General features: G+C 52.3%; 8 protein-coding genes across 8 annotated transcripts; all 8 read right to left on the bottom strand.

Annotated features, from left to right (window-relative positions):
• Positions 1-1027: 1027 nt before the first annotated feature.
• Positions 1028-2641, bottom strand: M438DRAFT_344429 (pp1, catalytic subunit of type 1 serine/threonine protein phosphatase). The gene is made up of 4 exons (XM_029905228.1): positions 2064-2641; positions 1610-2011; positions 1230-1558; positions 1028-1162 (listed from the first exon to the last, which is right to left on the bottom strand). The coding sequence occupies exons 1-4, from the start codon at positions 2241-2243 to the stop codon at positions 1144-1146; spliced, it is 930 nt and encodes a 309-aa protein (XP_029762204.1). The 5' UTR covers positions 2244-2641; the 3' UTR covers positions 1028-1143.
• A 752-nt stretch (positions 2642-3393) lies between these two features.
• On the bottom strand, positions 3394-5838 carry M438DRAFT_270952 (uncharacterized protein; the record flags this gene model as incomplete). Its single annotated transcript, XM_029900443.1, has 2 exons — positions 3394-5736; positions 5806-5838. The coding sequence occupies 2 exons, from the start codon at positions 5836-5838 to the stop codon at positions 3394-3396; spliced, it is 2376 nt and encodes a 791-aa protein (XP_029762203.1).
• A 1474-nt stretch (positions 5839-7312) lies between these two features.
• Positions 7313-8288, bottom strand: M438DRAFT_344426 (putative cytochrome c oxidase polypeptide 5, mitochondrial). Its single transcript, XM_029905227.1, has 3 exons — positions 7978-8288; positions 7633-7826; positions 7313-7570 (listed from the first exon to the last, which is right to left on the bottom strand). Exons 1-3 carry the CDS (start codon positions 8204-8206, stop codon positions 7484-7486), a joined length of 510 nt encoding a protein of 169 aa, XP_029762202.1. The 5' UTR covers positions 8207-8288; the 3' UTR covers positions 7313-7483.
• Positions 8289-8504: 216 nt separating this feature from the next.
• On the bottom strand, positions 8505-9534 carry M438DRAFT_344425 (uncharacterized protein). The gene has a single exon (XM_029905226.1). The coding sequence runs from the start codon at positions 9471-9473 to the stop codon at positions 8823-8825; it is 651 nt and encodes a 216-aa protein (XP_029762201.1). The 5' UTR covers positions 9474-9534; the 3' UTR covers positions 8505-8822.
• Positions 9535-10017: 483 nt separating this feature from the next.
• M438DRAFT_270447 (uncharacterized protein) lies at positions 10018-11082 on the bottom strand (the record flags this gene model as incomplete). The annotated part of the gene is made up of 1 exon (XM_029900391.1): positions 10018-11082. The coding sequence occupies one exon, from the start codon at positions 11080-11082 to the stop codon at positions 10018-10020; it is 1065 nt and encodes a 354-aa protein (XP_029762200.1).
• A 777-nt stretch (positions 11083-11859) lies between these two features.
• M438DRAFT_390945 (HD-domain/PDEase-like protein) lies at positions 11860-15281 on the bottom strand (the record flags this gene model as incomplete). The annotated part of the gene is made up of 6 exons (XM_029909060.1): positions 14813-15281; positions 14453-14754; positions 14109-14401; positions 13888-14054; positions 13236-13834; positions 11860-13188 (listed from the first exon to the last, which is right to left on the bottom strand). The coding sequence occupies exons 1-6, from the start codon at positions 14964-14966 to the stop codon at positions 11860-11862; spliced, it is 2844 nt and encodes a 947-aa protein (XP_029762199.1). The 5' UTR covers positions 14967-15281.
• M438DRAFT_188539 (uncharacterized protein) lies at positions 15090-16066 on the bottom strand. Its single transcript, XM_029899236.1, has one exon. The coding sequence runs from the start codon at positions 15806-15808 to the stop codon at positions 15311-15313; it is 498 nt and encodes a 165-aa protein (XP_029762198.1). The 5' UTR covers positions 15809-16066; the 3' UTR covers positions 15090-15310.
• A 484-nt stretch (positions 16067-16550) lies between these two features.
• On the bottom strand, positions 16551-16811 carry M438DRAFT_188528 (uncharacterized protein). Its single transcript, XM_029899235.1, has one exon. The coding sequence runs from the start codon at positions 16751-16753 to the stop codon at positions 16583-16585; it is 171 nt and encodes a 56-aa protein (XP_029762197.1). The 5' UTR covers positions 16754-16811; the 3' UTR covers positions 16551-16582.
• Between the last annotated feature and the right edge of the window lie 199 nt (positions 16812-17010).

The following is a 17010-nucleotide window of genomic DNA, read 5'->3' as shown; positions in this document are numbered from 1 at the left end:
ACCTACTCTACGGTAGTCTCAAATCCATCGGCCCCATCAAAGCCTGCTGTGCTATTCAAGAATCAGAACTTTGAAGCATTCTCTCTCTCAATGGGAAACCGCTTGACCACTCCTGAAAACTATCTTACCTTTGGCTAGTTTCTGATAGGGACGGAGCGAGACAGGGTCATTTAGATTATGACAATGCTCGTGCAAGGGGCATCTCGCTCCCTTGCGGAACCTATCATACAGCTACAAGTCATGGTGGTTTTATCTCATCATAGATGTCCAAAGAAAGCTGAGCAAAGTGCCGCTCTCAATGGGCGTAGATGCTATCATGAAAACATCTTGCACTTTGATAGACAGATGGGAAGGTACCTTGGAAGACTGAGAATTCGCTTGGGTGGTGCGACCTCTGTCTAGATGGGAAGGATGACAAAGCAAGCTGAGATCAAGTACAGAGAGGGCGACCTGAGGACGATAATCACATTTTCCTGTGACTTGGACTCTTACCTCTGAAGACCAGGCTCTCTACAGATCCTCACAAGACATTAATCCACATCAGAGATTGCCCCCAAGGAACAGCTCGAACAAACCATGTATTATGAGCTATCAGTCAGCAAGACAGCCGTGACAGATGGAGAGCGATCGAAAAAGAAAACCCATGACATTCAAAATAACAAAAAAACAACGGAGAGCGTATGAGTGGTAGCAACAGCAAAAAACACAAATCGGAGAGGGGCCATTCCAAGAGCTTCTCCTTTTTTCTCCCAATCATGAATCGACCAGCCCCCCTCTTTTCTCCTCGTACAAACCACTCGGCTCTGAACCGTAGTGGTCTCGACCAGAAGAGACTGCGTCCGTAGATGGAGAGAAGGTGAGGGGTCGGTCGGTCTTAGAAGCCAGGGCCCATGGTATCATCGATTTCTTCTTCTTCTCAAGACTCCTCCATCTTTCTCTTCTTCCCTTTTGGCTCCTCTGTTTCTGCTCGGATTGTCCATTCGTCACGGCTGGCCTTAGAACTGCACAAGAGCAACCATCACCATGACATGATATAAAAAGGTGAGGATCCGGTGGGGCATAGAGGAGAGTGAATGCAAAGATAACCGCGCTGTATGTAATGTGCTGCTAGTGGACAGGATGCCTTTTCTCGTCAATGTTCCACTATCTGCGACCGAACCTGCTGTACGAATTCAAGTTAGTATTGAGAATGTAATAAAAGTGTGGAGGGATCGGGAGTGGATGCGTACTTCTGCTTCTTCTCTGCTGGCTTGAGAATCTGGAAAGAGCACAACAAGCTCTCGTCGACGCTCATCATGGCACCGGCATTGTCGAACTCTCCACAGTAGTTGGGAGCACTGAACAAAGTAACGAGCTGGCGTTTCGAGAAGAACTCGTAACCGTCTTCAACGACTTGATGAGCACGGCAGATGAGGTCCATGTCGTGTTTCTGCAGGAAACGCGATACGACGTCGGGACCGAAGGTGAACGATACACCACGGTCGTTCTCGCTCCATCCGGTAATATCCTTGTCGGGATCGGACCACAGAAGATCGCAAAGGAGACCGCAGTCGGGGATCTAGGAATCGCGTCAGTAGGGAGACATTAGTAGCAGGGCCTGTTGACATACATCGGTGGGGCGCATGACACGTCTGATCTGCTCCATCGAGTTGAGGTCGGGACTCAAACCACCGTGCATGGTGAAGATCTTCTCGTCAATGATGGCAGCGATGGGCAGGCAGTTGAAGCAGTCGGTAAAGGTCTTCCACAGCTTGATGTTGTATCTTCTCTTGCACTCATCGTAGAAACCGTAGATGCGGTTGATCGAGGCACACTCGTGGTTGCCGCGAAGGATGAAGAAGTTCTCGGGGTACTTGATCTTGTAGGCCAGGAGCAGGCAGATGGTCTCGAGTGACTGCTTGCCACGGTCGACGTAGTCTCCAAGGAAGAGGTAGTTGGCCTCAGGCGGGAAACCACCGTACTCGAACAGGCGCAGAAGGTCGTAGTATTGGCCGTGAATATCACCACAGATCTGGATACGTCAGAGGAGAAAGCACGAGAGATGAGAGTCAGGGAATGGCTACCTTGATGGGAGCCTCGAGCTCGAGGAGGATGGGCTGAGAAATGAAGATTTCGCGGGCTCTGGTGCAGAGGTAGCGGATCTCGGTTTCAAGGAGCTGGACTTGCTTGCCGGGTCTGCTACCGCGGACCTCGAGCAGTCTGTCGATGATCGAGTCCAAATCGACGTCTTGTTGGTCCGCCATTACGAAGCCGAGAAAGAAAGAACGAGGGGAAAACTAAAAGTCTCTCACCGAGCGCCGGGGCCCTTGCTAGCGCTCAATCGACGTTCCGATGCTTTGTTGGTAGATGAGGCTACACGTGTGGCACAGATGTAGTTAAAGGCGACCTCGGGTGCAACGGAGGTGCTAGATGGAGCCTTGTTGTTGACCGGTGCGGAGAGGGTCGTGTTGAGGTTGGTGTCGGAATGACAAAGCACGTGGAGCGACGGCGACAAAGGGGTGATGTCGAAGAGCTTTCGAGGTGGGCGCCGGAGGGGATGTTTGGCGATAGACCGAGATATGGAACGGGAAACACGCCGTTTACACCGCTGGGACTATGTGAGGACCACGATAGGAATTATCGGTCGTCAAAAATTGAGAGGAGTTTTTCGAAGATGTGGGCGGTTTCAGCGCTGCTGTTCGTGGAAGACGTGGTCAGCGACGTGTTGGAGTTGGATGCTGGAGGGCAAGAATGAGACGGGGGGAGGAAGGAGCGCTCGCTGCTCGCCAGGCAGATTGCAAAAGCGACAGCGCCAGCGCAGCTTGCGGAACAAGCCGCTACTCCAAAATCAGGAAAGTGGACGTACCTTTGGTCGTTGTGAATGGTCGTGACAGCACTTGAGTGGTTGTGTTTGATGGGTAGACAGCGAAAGAAGTCCCAGCAAGCGCGGCAGGGAGAAGTTGGATCCCAAAAGCCCAAGCCTGCCCGCCAGCAAGCGCGGCCGTGCTTTGCGACTTGCAACTGCTAAAAAACAATTTGTCTATCCGCCCTGTTGCGCGGCTTTTGTCTTGGTCATACTATATCTAGCTAATAGCCTGATTTGATCTCTGTCTCACGTATCCACACCGCATCATCTTGCATCTACCCATCATCCAGCATCAACATTGCCTATTGCTTCTCCCATCACGTGGTCACTCGTCTCCAATCCGGCCAGTCAAAACACCATAACAATAAACTGTGCATTCGTCCATGAGGTATCTACCTTTTCCTTTGCGCCATCGCTATGCCTTTGCCCGCGCCATTCAAGTCATTCAACGGGGCCACATTCAGAAATCCATCATCGCTATACAAGTGAACGCCCTTCAAAACATATGTCATCCTTGCCAGCCGGCTTTTGGGTATCGCGACATTCCTTCAACCCAACCTTCTACCACCGACAGTCACTTCCCAACTATCGGTTCGTTGTCCTCCAATTGATGGCCTGGCAGTGTATTCTCTTTCCGTGCTACTCTTCATGTCTTCACTCAATGCTGTCAACCAGCCACTGCCGAGATCACTTTTCAATGTCTCGATCTTCTGGCGGTAGACTTCACTGTTGACACCAATCTCTTCGTCCTCTTCAGTCGAAGTCGTGAGGCCGTCCATCATCATACTCGAAGAACCCGTGTCCAGTGGTGGTAGTCGGGGTGGCGATGAAGTTGCTCGTGTCATGCGCTGTTCCTCCAGTGACACGGTCGCCTTGGTCGCTGTACGCGGCGACGGCGGTGTATCAGTCTGGATGGACTGCTCAGAGCCCATTTCGTGCGACAGCTCGACAATCCTTCGCCGAGTGCCCTTCTTCTTCCTTTGAGATGCCGTCGAATAGTCGGCGATTGATCTAGTCGATCCTTGAGCATGGTCGGCGGCCGCCTGTCGTGATCGTTCACCGAGATCAGGCATGTTCAATGCATCGTCTGAGCGCTCATCTTCAGGTACCGAAAGTGGTACCGGTGCCGATGGTAGTTCTGGGGCGCGATCAACCAGTTGTCTACGCTCACTGTACGATGGACCCGTCGAGTCAATCTTGACGTCTTCAGTGTAGCCTGGTGTCGCTCGGAAGAGGTTGAATATCGTGACTCTGTAGTTTGAGTGTGTGCGAATGAAGGGGTTCTTTGCAACGTAGATGTCTTGCATCTCAGGCATCCTTGTGAGCCGTGCAAGCTCCGTAGGGTCGGTCAACTTGTTGTCGCGAAGGTCGAGACGTTCCAGAGAGAACAAGCGCTCAATGCCAGCAAGAGATACGAGGCGATTGGATCTGAGGTTTAGTGTAGTGATAGCGGGCAAAGGATTGCGGACAAGAGAGTGCAAGCTGTCAATCATGCAATTGGACAGATTGAGGGCTCTTAGATTGGTCAACGAGGCAAGACTCTCGGGAATCTCGGTAAGGAGATTGGAGGAGAGGTCGAGCGAGTGCAGTGTTTGAGCTAGAGGAGCAAGACTGTGAGTTGTGATGAAGGTCAGGCTGTTGTCAGCAAGACTGAGGTGACGCAAGAAGCGCCACTTAGAAGCAGGGATAATGCCGAGTGCGAGAAGGTTGGATGTACTGTTCCGCGGCGTGCTTGAGTGGATGCTTGAACCAGAGCTGCCCGATTCGCGTCTGAATTTGGGTGTGCCACTTCGTGGTGGATGGCCATGGCCATAGGATGAATTGTGTCGCGAGCTAGCAGGTCTGGAAGGCGAGATACTCCTCTGTCTTAGACGAGGAGTCTTTTTACCATCGGAAGAGGCCGTGCGCGTCATATTGACTGCTGAATGCTGGGGACTGCCGATCGATGGCCGTCTTCCCTCTGCCATTGGCGAATTGGGTACTGAAGCAGATGCCAATTCGGCAGCAGTTCTGATACTCGAGTTCGCAGACGCCCATCCTACAGCCGGAGAAGAAGGTATGGGTGCCTTTGACGATCTGCGGCGGCGCTTGTCCATATCATCAAGGACAACGTTTATGGTCAGGTCAGCCAGATCATCAATGCTCGCGCGCTTGATGGTAAGACTGCGTAGCTGCTCAGCCATGCGGTCCCAGCCGAAGAGCTGGCGGAAGTCCAAATCGCAGATCTCCAGAGCGCTGACATTCTTGAATGCGAACAGTGGAACTGCGGTATCAAAGGGAAATTCCTCATAGCCAGCGATCAGCTTGGAGCGGTGATCCGGAGACAGACGCAGACACGGTATCTTTGTGAAAGCCGAATACAAATATTTCAGATCTTCCAGCTCGGCTGCCTTTTGCTTTTCCTCCTTGTTGGACTGTCCACTGAGATTGAAGTGTGACCACATGCTTGACATGGTCGACATGACGCTGCGTACGCTCGAGGAAGATCGTACAGAATCGGCATCTGAGGCACGTCCGCGTGACTTTGGGGCGGAGAGGAACGAGACATAGTTTCCAGGGGCGACGTCGTTGTGGATGTTCTCAAGACGGACCGTCATGGGCCCGACATTGATTCCCAATTCCTCGAAGCGAGATAATAAGTAGAAGAGGTGGTGAGGGGTCAGGGTCAACTTGACGGGCTTGACGGTCTGCGAGGTGAAGCTGAGATAAGGGAGCGATAGGGCGGCAGCAAAGGTGCTGGCGGAAGACGAGGTCGACGAGGCTGAAGGAGCGGCAGGAGGGCTCATGGCCGTGGTCGAGATGGGAGAGGTGACATTTTGGGATCCGCGCCTCTGCAGTTGCAGCGCGTTGGCCAGCGCCTTTTCATGGGTTCGCACGAAGTAGGCGAGTTGCTGTTGGGTATGGGTGAGCCGGCGACCTCTACAACGACAGCGACGGCATGAGACAGTGCGGACACTTACCTTTATGAATTGGTGGCCATCCTCAGTGTCCATGATTTGGGAAGGCCAGACTCTCTATGCATGGGAGCAGGAGCGAAGCAACAGCAAGGGTGCAAGCAAGGAAGTTGCGAAAAGGATGCGGCAATATGGATAATTGAACACTATCTCCCCAGGCCCTCTTCGCGATCGCAACACGAGGCCAGAGATTCAGAGGCCGACAATAGGGAAGAGGCTCTGTCCGACGGTTTCGAACTGGGGGAGCCGCGAGCGTTGTTGGTTGGCGCGAAACAGTCAAAGTGCTGGAGGCCGCAGATTTCTTGAACCCTGTACGGAGTACTTTACCAGTCGTCCCAAATATTGACCCTTGACCGGGCCCTTTGTACCAACACCCCGAAGACGTGACCAGTCGCTAGTGACTGCCTAGCCGTCATCCACAAACACATGAGACAATCACATGCCGTGTTGCCTCTACACCCGCCTCCCTCCATGTCTACGAAAGCCAGTGTCTCTATCTGTTCTCAAGCAGCGTCGAGTCCACCATCCAAGGCCCAGCGCGCGGGAACCTCTCCGAAGGCTGGAAACAACTCAAGTGCAAGGGTCTCAGCACAGACTGCAATCTTGCTGCCTCTTGGCCTTTTGGTCTTCATGCATCATGCCAATCATTCGACAAGTCATGTTCAAAGGCCGATGCTGAGCTGCTGCTTCTGACAATTCCTCTGTCTTTCTCAATCACATCTTCCAGGCCGCCTCTGAACGTGTGCTTTCTATTTCAGGTGGCCACTTTTTCTTCTCATCTAAACGATCGGCCAATCATATTTGACTTCATGCACATCATGGAAGCTCGTGCATCCAGCCTCTCATCCCAAGAATTCCACCAAGGCTGCATGAATTACCAACCCTAAGAATCCTGAATCAACACTGCAACGCAACATTTTGTATCTGGTAAACAATTACGTAGGTCCGAAGCTGCTTCATTTGGTTGACTCTCGGTCGGCCCGCTATGGAAGAACTGCCAAATCTGCACCGCCGTTTGCCCTCTACATTTCCCATCGGCTTTGCAGTTGAAACAAGAACCATCTTGGTTGCACGGATCAAAGGAAAGCCGAGAGTTTTGCTGCTTTACCGGCACTCAGCGCCGCAGTAGTATTCATGTTTAGTCGGTACTTTCTTTGTCGGTGTGAAATGAACACACCTATCAACGTGCTTTTAAGCTCATCATGCTGCAAGCCCTAGCTACTCGGATGGTCGGTTGCGAGGTGCACAACATGTTACTTTCTCATGTCTACTGGGCATTGCTTGGCCAACCCATCTACATTACAAACTATCCGGAGAGCCGGAAAGCAGTCTATCTGACAGTACATGTACATTGCGGCAGACATGAAAACTTACCCATGGTTTTCCAGGTTCGGCAGAAGTGCCTTGATTGAGCAAACACCCAAAGGACACGATATGATAACAAACGAACAGGAAAGCGTGAGAGAAGTAAAACAAATGAAATATGATCTTTGTACAAGTACGCTGGAATAATAAAAAAAGAGGTACAAGGGATCTTTTTTCGTCGTTGCTTCTAATAAGCGGGCTCCAAAATGACGTGTAACCTTCTCTTCGTCCAGTCGGTATACTACGACGGCGTCGATGGCACGCCCGGTTGGCTCCCTCATGAATACAGCAGTATAGCACCTTTCGATTAAAAAGGCGTTTACTTCTGGGCAGGCTTGCTCTGGACCATGAAGCCACCCTTGTAGTCCTCGGCAGAGATACCAGTGATGGGCTCGACGTTGTTCTCCTGTAATTTCTATTGTCAGCCACTGCATCGAGGCAGGTCAGAACTGGTAGCAAAGGACGGACCTTGAGGTATGCGTCGGAGGCCTCCTGGTACTCCTTGGTCATGGTTGGGGGTGAGCCTCTGGCACCGGCGCGGATACCGAAGAACAGAACGGCGGTGACACCGAGACCACCCATGGTGTACCAGAAGACCTGCTTGCCCTCACCGGGAGGAGTTTGGGCGCGGGGACCGTGGGGACCGAAAGCGATCCAGTATGCTGCGCGGAATGACGTGTCAGAGCTTGTTTTGAAGACCCAATTGAACAAATCACGGTCTGAAACTGGCATGACGAGCTTGAAAGACTCATCCGACATGACTGAGCTCGCCAATTGAACGTGTATATGCTGTGAGACAAAAAGTCGACATACCGGCCTTCTTCTCTTGCAGGGTCATCTCGGTCCAGTCAACCTTCATGCGGTCTCTGAGGGCCATCCAGAGGTCGGCCTGCTCCTGAGGGGGCATAGCCTCCCATCTCTTCTCAATGTTTGCGAGGGTAGGGTTGGAGATGGCGTGGGCACGGCGGGTCTGGGTTGCGCGCACGGAAGAGCGCAGGGCGGCGGCGGCGGTGCCGGTGGTGCGGAGCATCGAGGTGCGCATTTTGTCTATTGTTGTTGTGGGAGAAAGGCGGGAGGGGAGAATCGTCTATACAGGGCGACAGGAAGGTTGATGATGCTGTGCTATCCAATTCACCAGGGCCGGATGTCGAGAGAAAGCTCGGAACCAACCGCTGAGGTTCTGCCGCCCTGTGATTGGCCCGACATATCAACATCACCTGAGATTCACCTTCTTTTGATCCTCTTCAATCTATCTCCTTGTCACTTTAGCCATAATTGAGTTATGATGTTGTAGCATATCAGGACGTAAGACTGGTTGATTCTCCGAAAATTTGTGCTCATCACTAGTTGTACAGGTAGGTTGAAGAAAAAACCTTTGGAAAGACGCAGCTTCCTCCCATCGTGCATCCCTCGTCCTCAGAATTGGAGTCAATCCAGGACGATATGCTCTGGCTACCTCACGACTTCCCAATGACCCCGAAAAACTGCCTAACAGTTCCTGTGTTACACTCTGCAACTGCTGTTCTCTCCAAGAACCAGGTGCCTCGCTCATTCGGCAGGGCCGCTGAACACTCTCATACCATGCTCTTCCTTCCAGGCATCTTGATCGTTGCTCAAATCCATAGCTGTCTTTATGGCCTCTGCCGCGATGTCGTTGGTCATGTCGACAGAATCGGTATACTGATCCATCGCAGCTTGTTCAGCCTGAGCCCACTTGACTTCGGCCGCCTCTGCAAAATCATCAGCTCTTGCGCATACCGGAACTTATACGAGCGACACTCACGTAGATCAGCAGTTTGGTTCTCCTTGGGAACGGCTTCGGCGTCTTTGGCATCAAAGATGCTGACTCTGATCACGTCCGCGACTGCGAGCTGTTTACCGGTTTGAGAGTTGTATGCGGCGTAGCGGGCCACGCAATGTCTTGTCAAGACTTCGGGACCCTTCCAATGATAGTCGTCATAGTGAGCCTCGCACCACTGCAGCAAGATTCTCATGGCGAACGAGAGCGCTGTGTCGTAAGAGAAGAAGGCCGATTGGGGCACCGGACGTGCAGAGGTCTCGTTGGCCACGCGCAGCATCACCACATGAACTTTCTGAGGTCCGTTATAAGAGGCTTTGTTGTTCTCTGCGTCCTTGAGCTCGGTTTCCGTGTCCTGAAGCTTGGGATCGATGTGTGATGATGGAAGACTCTCGTCGTCGTCGGAGTGGCTCATCTTGCGTTTGCGCGCTGCGGGTTCGGATTGTAAGTTGGCAGCCATGTTGCAGCTGAGGACGTAGGCGTGTTCAATTGAATCCTGCGCACTTGACATGCCGCGAGTTTGAGTTGCTCTGGTACGTATTGGTAATTCAGGTGAGATGGTGGAAGGTGATGAGGGTGATGTAACTCAAGTGAGTTGGTCAAGCTCGAGAGATTCAAGTGGTGCTGGATAAGTGAATGCTCGACAGAAGCCGCAAATGCTTTGATTCGGTTAGGGAGATTGGCTAGTAAATCAAAACGTCGTATTTGCCTCACTTCGGAATGCAGCAGAAGAGTGATGGATGAAGATGTGTTGCTTGTGTGAGACAAGATGTTTCTTTCAAAAAGACATATGAGCATGTAGCGAATCCATCTTGCGAGTCTGCCGTCTAATGCCTACCATGTGATTCTAGCAATCAGCGATGTTTGCTTGCTTCCAATTGCCAATTGCCTTGGGAACTCCACTACTTTGAGTAGTCCATAACGCCCTTTGCATGCTTAAACCGTGTCCATCCCTGTATGCATGTATTAAACGCCGCGACGCTCAGTGTACCCTTGACAGTATCCCTCCCAATAAAAAACAAATACCCTTATATGGTAGAATCCAAACAAGCAAATTAAGCGGTAATCTTCTCTTCCAGCCCCCTTCTCAAGCCCTCAAAGACTTGTTCAAAGCCACCGACAACATCGCGACATTCACTAGCGCAGAACCTTCCGGCGAGACGATGATCCCAGTCCTCCTTTTCGATGCGCCATTGAGCCTGGTCAGCTAGGTCGCTTTCGCGACGCATCTCGGAGAGCATGAGTTGTGTGTTCCTCAGATGACGTGCAGCGCTGGCAGTGGTCTGACGGCCCATCTGCAAAGAGTCGGAAAGTGCGGCAAGTGTCTGTATTAGGTCGGCCGTTTCACGATCAAGGCGTGAGAGAGTATGCAAAGCACGAGAATCAGGAGCGGGTAGATCTTGTATGACTTGGGTAATGGCGGGCATGACGTCGTCGTCGATGATCTGGAAGTCCAGTGGAGTACCGAAGCCGAAGGGAGCGAACAGAGAGGCAGAAAGAGAAGCAAAGTGCTTTGTTTGTTGAATTATATGAGAGGAGAGACTGTTGGTAGATGTGGTGAGGCGCTGGGTATGTGCCTCTAGGGACTGCTGAGGGGGTAGGTTCTGTAGCGCGACAAGGGTGCGGGAGATGGTGTCCGGGTTCTGGTGTGAGGCAGGGTTGGCGAGGCGTGAGATTTGAGCCATTGCATCCTCCAGTTCGAAGGAGAAGATGTTTGACGAGTCCGAGTCGGCATCGCGGGACATTGGGCGAGAGAAGTTGCGATGTGGTAATGAGGCATTCCCCTTGTCCTCGATGTGAGCTCCACTGTCTCTTGGACCTTCGTCTTCGGCGGCGCCGTCCTGAGCTCCCTCGCTCGGTGTGCCTTCGATTCCCGTCTCTTGATGCCCGTCGGGGTCAGCTTCGCCATCGTAGTCCCAGTCTTCTTCGTCCGAGTCGGCAAAATCGAGTTCGTCGGCGAGATTGCCCATGCCAGATGCGCCAGCCGAGACGTCCATGTGGGTAGCAAAGTCTTGACTGCCATTGGAGAAGCGTGACGCTGTCGACAGGCGATGGCTGGCCGGGGATGTGCTGTTTTGCGAAAAGGACCGCCGTAACGGTGTTAGTGGTGGCGACGTCATGGTGTGCGTGTAAGATGGGTGAGTGCTGGCGTGCGAGAGGGATGCGTCGTTGTCGCCGGATGGCAGGCTGCCTCGGGTGTGGGTGGTATGCGTGAGTCTAGTGGCTTGTTGACAGATGCCTCATCTTCAGGCGTCAGAGGTGCTGACTCGATGTCTTCTTTTCCTAGTGGGCGTGGAGCCAGTAGAGCCAGTTGGGTCGTGAATATGGGGAGACAGCAATCTGCTGCATGTGTTCGCATCAACAGTGTTGGCAGCAACGACGGGCCAAAGTGCTGTCAAAGCTTCCGTCACCTTCATTACTCTGCCACGCCCCTGAATCTCGAGACCGCCGATACATTGCTACTGGCACTTCATGACTTCACTTTCACTTGAACATGTGCTAAACGTTGACCGTGTATTAAGTATGATGCTCCTGGGTTCTGGAGCTATATATAGCCGCCGCTCTCTCGGCAGCCCCCCTCTTCCACACCACTACTGCATCCTTGCGTCCACATCTGGACCAAGGCCTACAAACTATAAAAAGGAAACCGAAAGCGAGTGTAAGAAGACATCAAAGACGCAGAAAAGGAAAAAATAAGAGAAACTGCCCATCCTTTCCACGGCATTCCCTGTCGAGTCTGTAAATCATAAGGCCGTCCCGCGTGAGACAGTGGTATATCCCTCCAACGCCTGAAGCTCCCCTCCGTCCTTGCAAAGTTCCTTTCCATACTTCGCAATTTGATTTCCTGTTAACAAAGGAGATTTTTGATGGCGACACCGACCGTGGCTTAGCGTTCGTCAGGGCTCCGTGTCGACTTCGGCGCTGGGACCAGGACTCTTCCATCTCTTTCTCCAGAAGCGAAGCCCTCTCAATCTGCTTCGGCTACGACTTTCGCGCAGTCCAGATGGTCTTTGAGACATGCCACGATTGTCATCGCCTTCGTCCCCATGTTCTGCGGTAATTTGTGATACCGAGTTCAGTTTACCCGCACGCACCTCGGGAATGCTCAGGATATCTGGAGCCGAGTGAGAAATGCGTTCTCTGCCATGCAGATCTGGGCTTGAGTTGGGATGCAAGAACGGGTTCTCTGTCGACAGTACTGGGGGAGCCTGTAGTCCTTTGGGTGTTGTCTCAGCTTCCATTTCTTCCACAGAGGACGGTCGAGTCGATCCTGGTGATTGTGCATAAGTTCCCGTCGTTGCCGTGGCATTGCTAGGGGCATGACTGCGGGAAGAAGGCAGGGAAGCAGGAACACCTGGCTGAGCTGGCGCTGGGAAGGGGCGAATGGTCTGCTTGTGCGGAGATGGAGGTGACTTTGTGGGCGAGTCTGGCTCCTGCTTACTTTGCGCTGTTTGGCTGCGAACAAGAATTGTCGTCAAAGAAGCATCTCCACTGCCTCGTCGTCCAGCATCGTAGTTCTGGTTCTCGATGCGCGAGAAGCTGCTGAGCTGACCTAACTGCAATTGTTCAAGCTGCTCGAGCGCGGCATCCTTCGAAGAGCGTCGCGAATTGGTGTGTTGGTGGAATGGTACCGAGTACGGCGCGTGGAAGCTAGATGTGCTTGATTTTTTCTTGTTGCTTTTCATGGGCGATGCGGATGTCGGACGAGCCCTCGTAGGTGATGTGGGCGATGCTGGTTCTATAATCCCCCGGCTGCTGTCAGGTTGTGTTGCTTCATCTTGTGTTTGTGACGTACGAGATGGGCCGAAGAGCGAATCTCGTTCAGGCGGAATGTCGTCTTCCTTGCTGTCTTCGGACTCCTCTTCAGGCACAGAGAGAGGGGCTCGAGGTAGAGGCGAAGGTTGGGCAGCTGGGCTTGCCATGATGGATCCTCTCCTCAGCTTCTCAACGTGTATCTTCTCCTCCCAAACAGTACGATTGATCTCGATCTCGACAGTAGAGAATCCCATGGCCGGCAAGACTGCTGTAATGCCTTCGAAAAGAGGCCCAGCGAAAATGCTCATGAAGCCGATTTGAGACTCTGCTAGCTTGACTAAATCCTCGCGATCAGGGGGACCGCCGAACAAGCAAGTTGGCAAGTTAAGCTCTTTCTCCATAGCGCCTTGGTTGGAAAATTCATCCGTGAGAATGACCGCCCATCGTGCTGCAACGGCATATTTTCGTGCCTATGCGAGATTAGTGAAGATCCTGAGTAGGTTTGAACAACACATACCACGTTGCTGATGTCAGCACATTTCATCAGGAGTCCACAGACGAGATCTCTAGTCTCTTCAAGAGCCTTTGGCGTCCAGCCCTCAATGCTGTCATCATTTGAAGAGAGCTTCTCCTGAAGATTTCCCATGTCTATCATGTACTTGAAATGAAGACCCATGTCTGTAGCCAGGATAGAGTTGATCATAAGCTTACGCATGGGGATGTCAGCGAAAGCCTGGGGCCAGTATCTGCGAAGGATCTGCGAATAGGCTGCGCAGTGGAACGCTTCCAGGACCGAACGATCGTTGTAGAGCTGAGCAAGCGGTGCATTCAGAGCGACCAAGAAAGCGTTGTTCACACCAGGGTGGCCTACATCATGGCCAATGGCCGAGATGAGGAGGGTCAATGCATCAAACGGCTGCAATAGAGACGCCACTGGTGCAAGGTCTGTCCTGGGTGCTTGCTCGCCGTTCGAGTTGGGGTAGGGAGGTAGAATGCCAATCTGTAAGAGGAAATAGAAAACAGCTTGCAAAACATCGACGATGTGACGGAAGTTGTGGTAGAGGACAAAATCGTTGTAGGCGTGCCTACAAGCGAAAAGGAAGATGGTTAGATCATCTAAAACTGTATGTCAGTTGCGTTACAGACATGTGTAGCAGGCTCATGCTCACCCGTAGAAATGCGCCATTTCTCAAGCTCCGGCATTTTTAGGGCATGCTCCAGTATGGTCAAAGCAGCGTAAAGAAGCTCGTCAGAGTCAAAGTCATGAGCAGAAAACGCCCATGTGCCAACTGCTTGAGCAACGACAGCTTTTCTCTCAGGTTCAATCTTGAGTTCGCTAGAAGATACCTGTCAGTCAGGTGCCACAGTAACGACAATCGCTGGAACTAACCTGGGGTCTATGCACTCGCCAACAGAGTCAGGGTTGCAAATGCCATTCATCAGGCCTGAAACCATGACTTCTCTGAGGTATGCATAAGGGCGTTCTTCATCAATGCCAACCCATGACAGTTTCCGGTTTCTCTTCTGGAGCACGAAGCTTGCCTCTTCACGAGCAACCTCTTTATATGTACGGTATGCGTGAACGGCCAAGCCTTGGACCCTGTCGACTCCCAGCGGGCTAGGAAGCACATCGACGGCACCAGCATCCAAGAAGCGCGACATACGTGTAGGTTCAGCCAGTAGCTGGATCATGTTAGATTTCGACAGAATGATGTGTTACAGTGCGTAACTTACGTCGGTCTTGCCAGCAAGAACAGCGATTGGGATGACTAGCCTTGAACGGACACGCTGCTGTATCTCCGAGGACAGGTAGGCTAGCAAGTGCACGCCGTATACATCACTTGGCTCGTTTCGCTCCACTTTGGGTCGTCTTCCAACCAATGGGGAAGGCGGGTTCGCATCCCACGATGTTCTACGAATGGCGGCATCATCGTCCTGAGGCATATCGAGAAGCACAACAATAGGGTTTGGGTTGCGCGGTTCATCGAGCTGTGCAATGGTCGTCAGGCAGGACACGCCATCCGCGCAGACATGGGCTATTTGATGGAATCAGAACACAAGACGGGGACAAGCAAGATATATGGATAGACCTACCTTGTCCAAAGGCAGCCAGGACGGTACGGATGTTGTGCTCGGTCTCGCTGGAAGCATGCTTTTCCTTCAATTCATCGAGGTCCTTATCGCCAAGGTAGCCCGTGATGGGGGCCTTTCGGTCCACGTAGACGACGGCGAAGGCGTTGCCCGTCATTTTTAATCGGTTCGGTTCGGCCTCGAGGCCTCTATCGCATTGCGCAGTCGATGGTAAGTCGCGAAGGTCGAGCAGATCAGCACATTCGGCGAGTCCCAAGGCAGTGTCTCAGAGTCGAAGGTGAATGTCAGACAGTGGGCGGAGAGGGACAGTTGTCGCGTCGCAGCAGATGGAATCGGGCGGGATTGGCGACGAGCGGTCGGGTGGTTGGTCGACGTGTGTATGCGACGCAATTTGGCCAGGAATGTGGGAAAAGTCAGGCCGTCGAGGTCAGGTCGTCGTTGTGATGCAAGAGTTGTTCGAGAAGGTAAAGATACAAAAGGCAAGAAAAGAAGAGCGCACTATCATATGGGCATGTCACGCGAGGAAAGGCATCCGGAAAAAGGAGAGGCAGCGAGTATGGCAAGTAGCAACGAAACGAGTAACGTCGAGCAACGGTCGAGCTGGAAGCAGAAGCGTAAGAGGTGTGCTGCGTGCTTCCCCACTCCAATGCTGCCTGCCAACTGCCTCGAGTACACCTGAGCAATCTCGCCGTTGGCAACCTTCCTGAACGTCCGCCGCTTGTCAATCCTGATCCGATGTCTTCTGCTGGCCCAATTCCCAGCTACGCCCCAAAGCGGCTCTGTCTTCCATGCTACTTCAATCGCCCTTGGGGCCTTCCTGGCTCTCCATATCTCGAGGCGCATTGCTTTGGGCAGCCTGCAGAACGGGCAGGTGCACGTCAGCGCCCATCGCCAAGCCCTTCTAATTGTTCCACGTCTCTTCCATCCGAATATCCATGCCCAACTGGGCCTGCGGACGTACAATGACGGTGACACTAGACGATCGTATTCCAATAGCATGTGCTTGTGTTACTGCTTCTGATTCCAATACTCCAACAACCTCACCCATTCGCTATCTTCGCCGCCGTTGGCTGCCCTTCGATGGCCAAAACTGCCGATGCGAATTGCAACGCTCTTTTTTTTCTATTCCGCTTAGGCCGCCGTGCAAACGCGCCGCCGTCGGCCAGTGTGTCGCTCGGTCAGGGCCAACGGGCCTTGCCTCCAACTGTATATATCGGTAAGGTTAATCCCACAGCCAGAGAAAACAGTAACTGGTCCTGCAAGCCTTTTCGACCGTGAGCCCGAGCCAAGCTCAACGCCTTGCCCATATCCATGCATACAAGGCTTAGTTTGCGTTTTGCTCGACTTCTGTATTGAGTGTATCCGTAATTCTGGAAGGCAGCTGTACCTGTGCCCGTTGCGTACGCCGTATATCAGCCAGACGGGCGTTCGGTCAAGCTTCTGATTGATGGGCTCTTCCTGACACGACTTGAGCTTAACCATGGATGCGCCTGGCCTTACCTCAGGGTTACAACTCCGAGCATGTCGAGATGCGGTTTGCCGACGAGCTCAACGTCAGTATTCAGTGGGCAAGAGCATGCTGTGGAGAGAGTCATACATATATGCCTGGTCTGGCGCCTGGTCCTTCGTATCCTATCCGAGAGGGTCACTGTTCTGTTTCCGGCTTTTGCGTAGCTGGGCAAGATCTGACAGGACTTGAACGTGCGTAGGGCTTTATTGATTGTGACATAGGGTCTGTCTCTAGCAGTCAGTCTTGGGCCCTTAGTTCGCTGTTCACTGATGATTAACAACCGACTTCTCACTCATTGTTGCCAGGCTGACCCTGATGGGAAACCATATGTCAACTCTAACCCCAATACCACTGGCTGAGGAGCATGAGACCAAAATACAGTTAACACAGATGAAGTAGAACAATTTTGTGTCACAATTTCTCAGGTGGATCATGTAGGTAGCTGTGGAAATGCACAAGTCTTTCCGAGTCGCAAGTTTCGCCTATCGGGAGTGTCTCAAATCACCTTGATTCCGTTGACAACCATGGCAATCTCGAATATGCATGCAGTTCAGAAACTTCTTTGATTCAAACAAGATCTATGATGAACAGCGACAATGATTCGTGCTTACAGATGTTTGATGATCGAGTAGGAGTCGGTTGGTCACATTGCTATTAGGGAGCGTCATGTGAGATTGTCTAGCTAGGCTGA

This window comes from Aureobasidium pullulans (assembly GCF_000721785.1).
Source record: "Aureobasidium pullulans EXF-150 unplaced genomic scaffold scaffold_6, whole genome shotgun sequence".
Classification (NCBI taxonomy): domain Eukaryota; kingdom Fungi; phylum Ascomycota; class Dothideomycetes; order Dothideales; family Saccotheciaceae; genus Aureobasidium; species Aureobasidium pullulans.
Note: the sequence above shows the minus strand (reverse complement) of the source record. Positions and strands in the feature narration are given on the sequence as shown.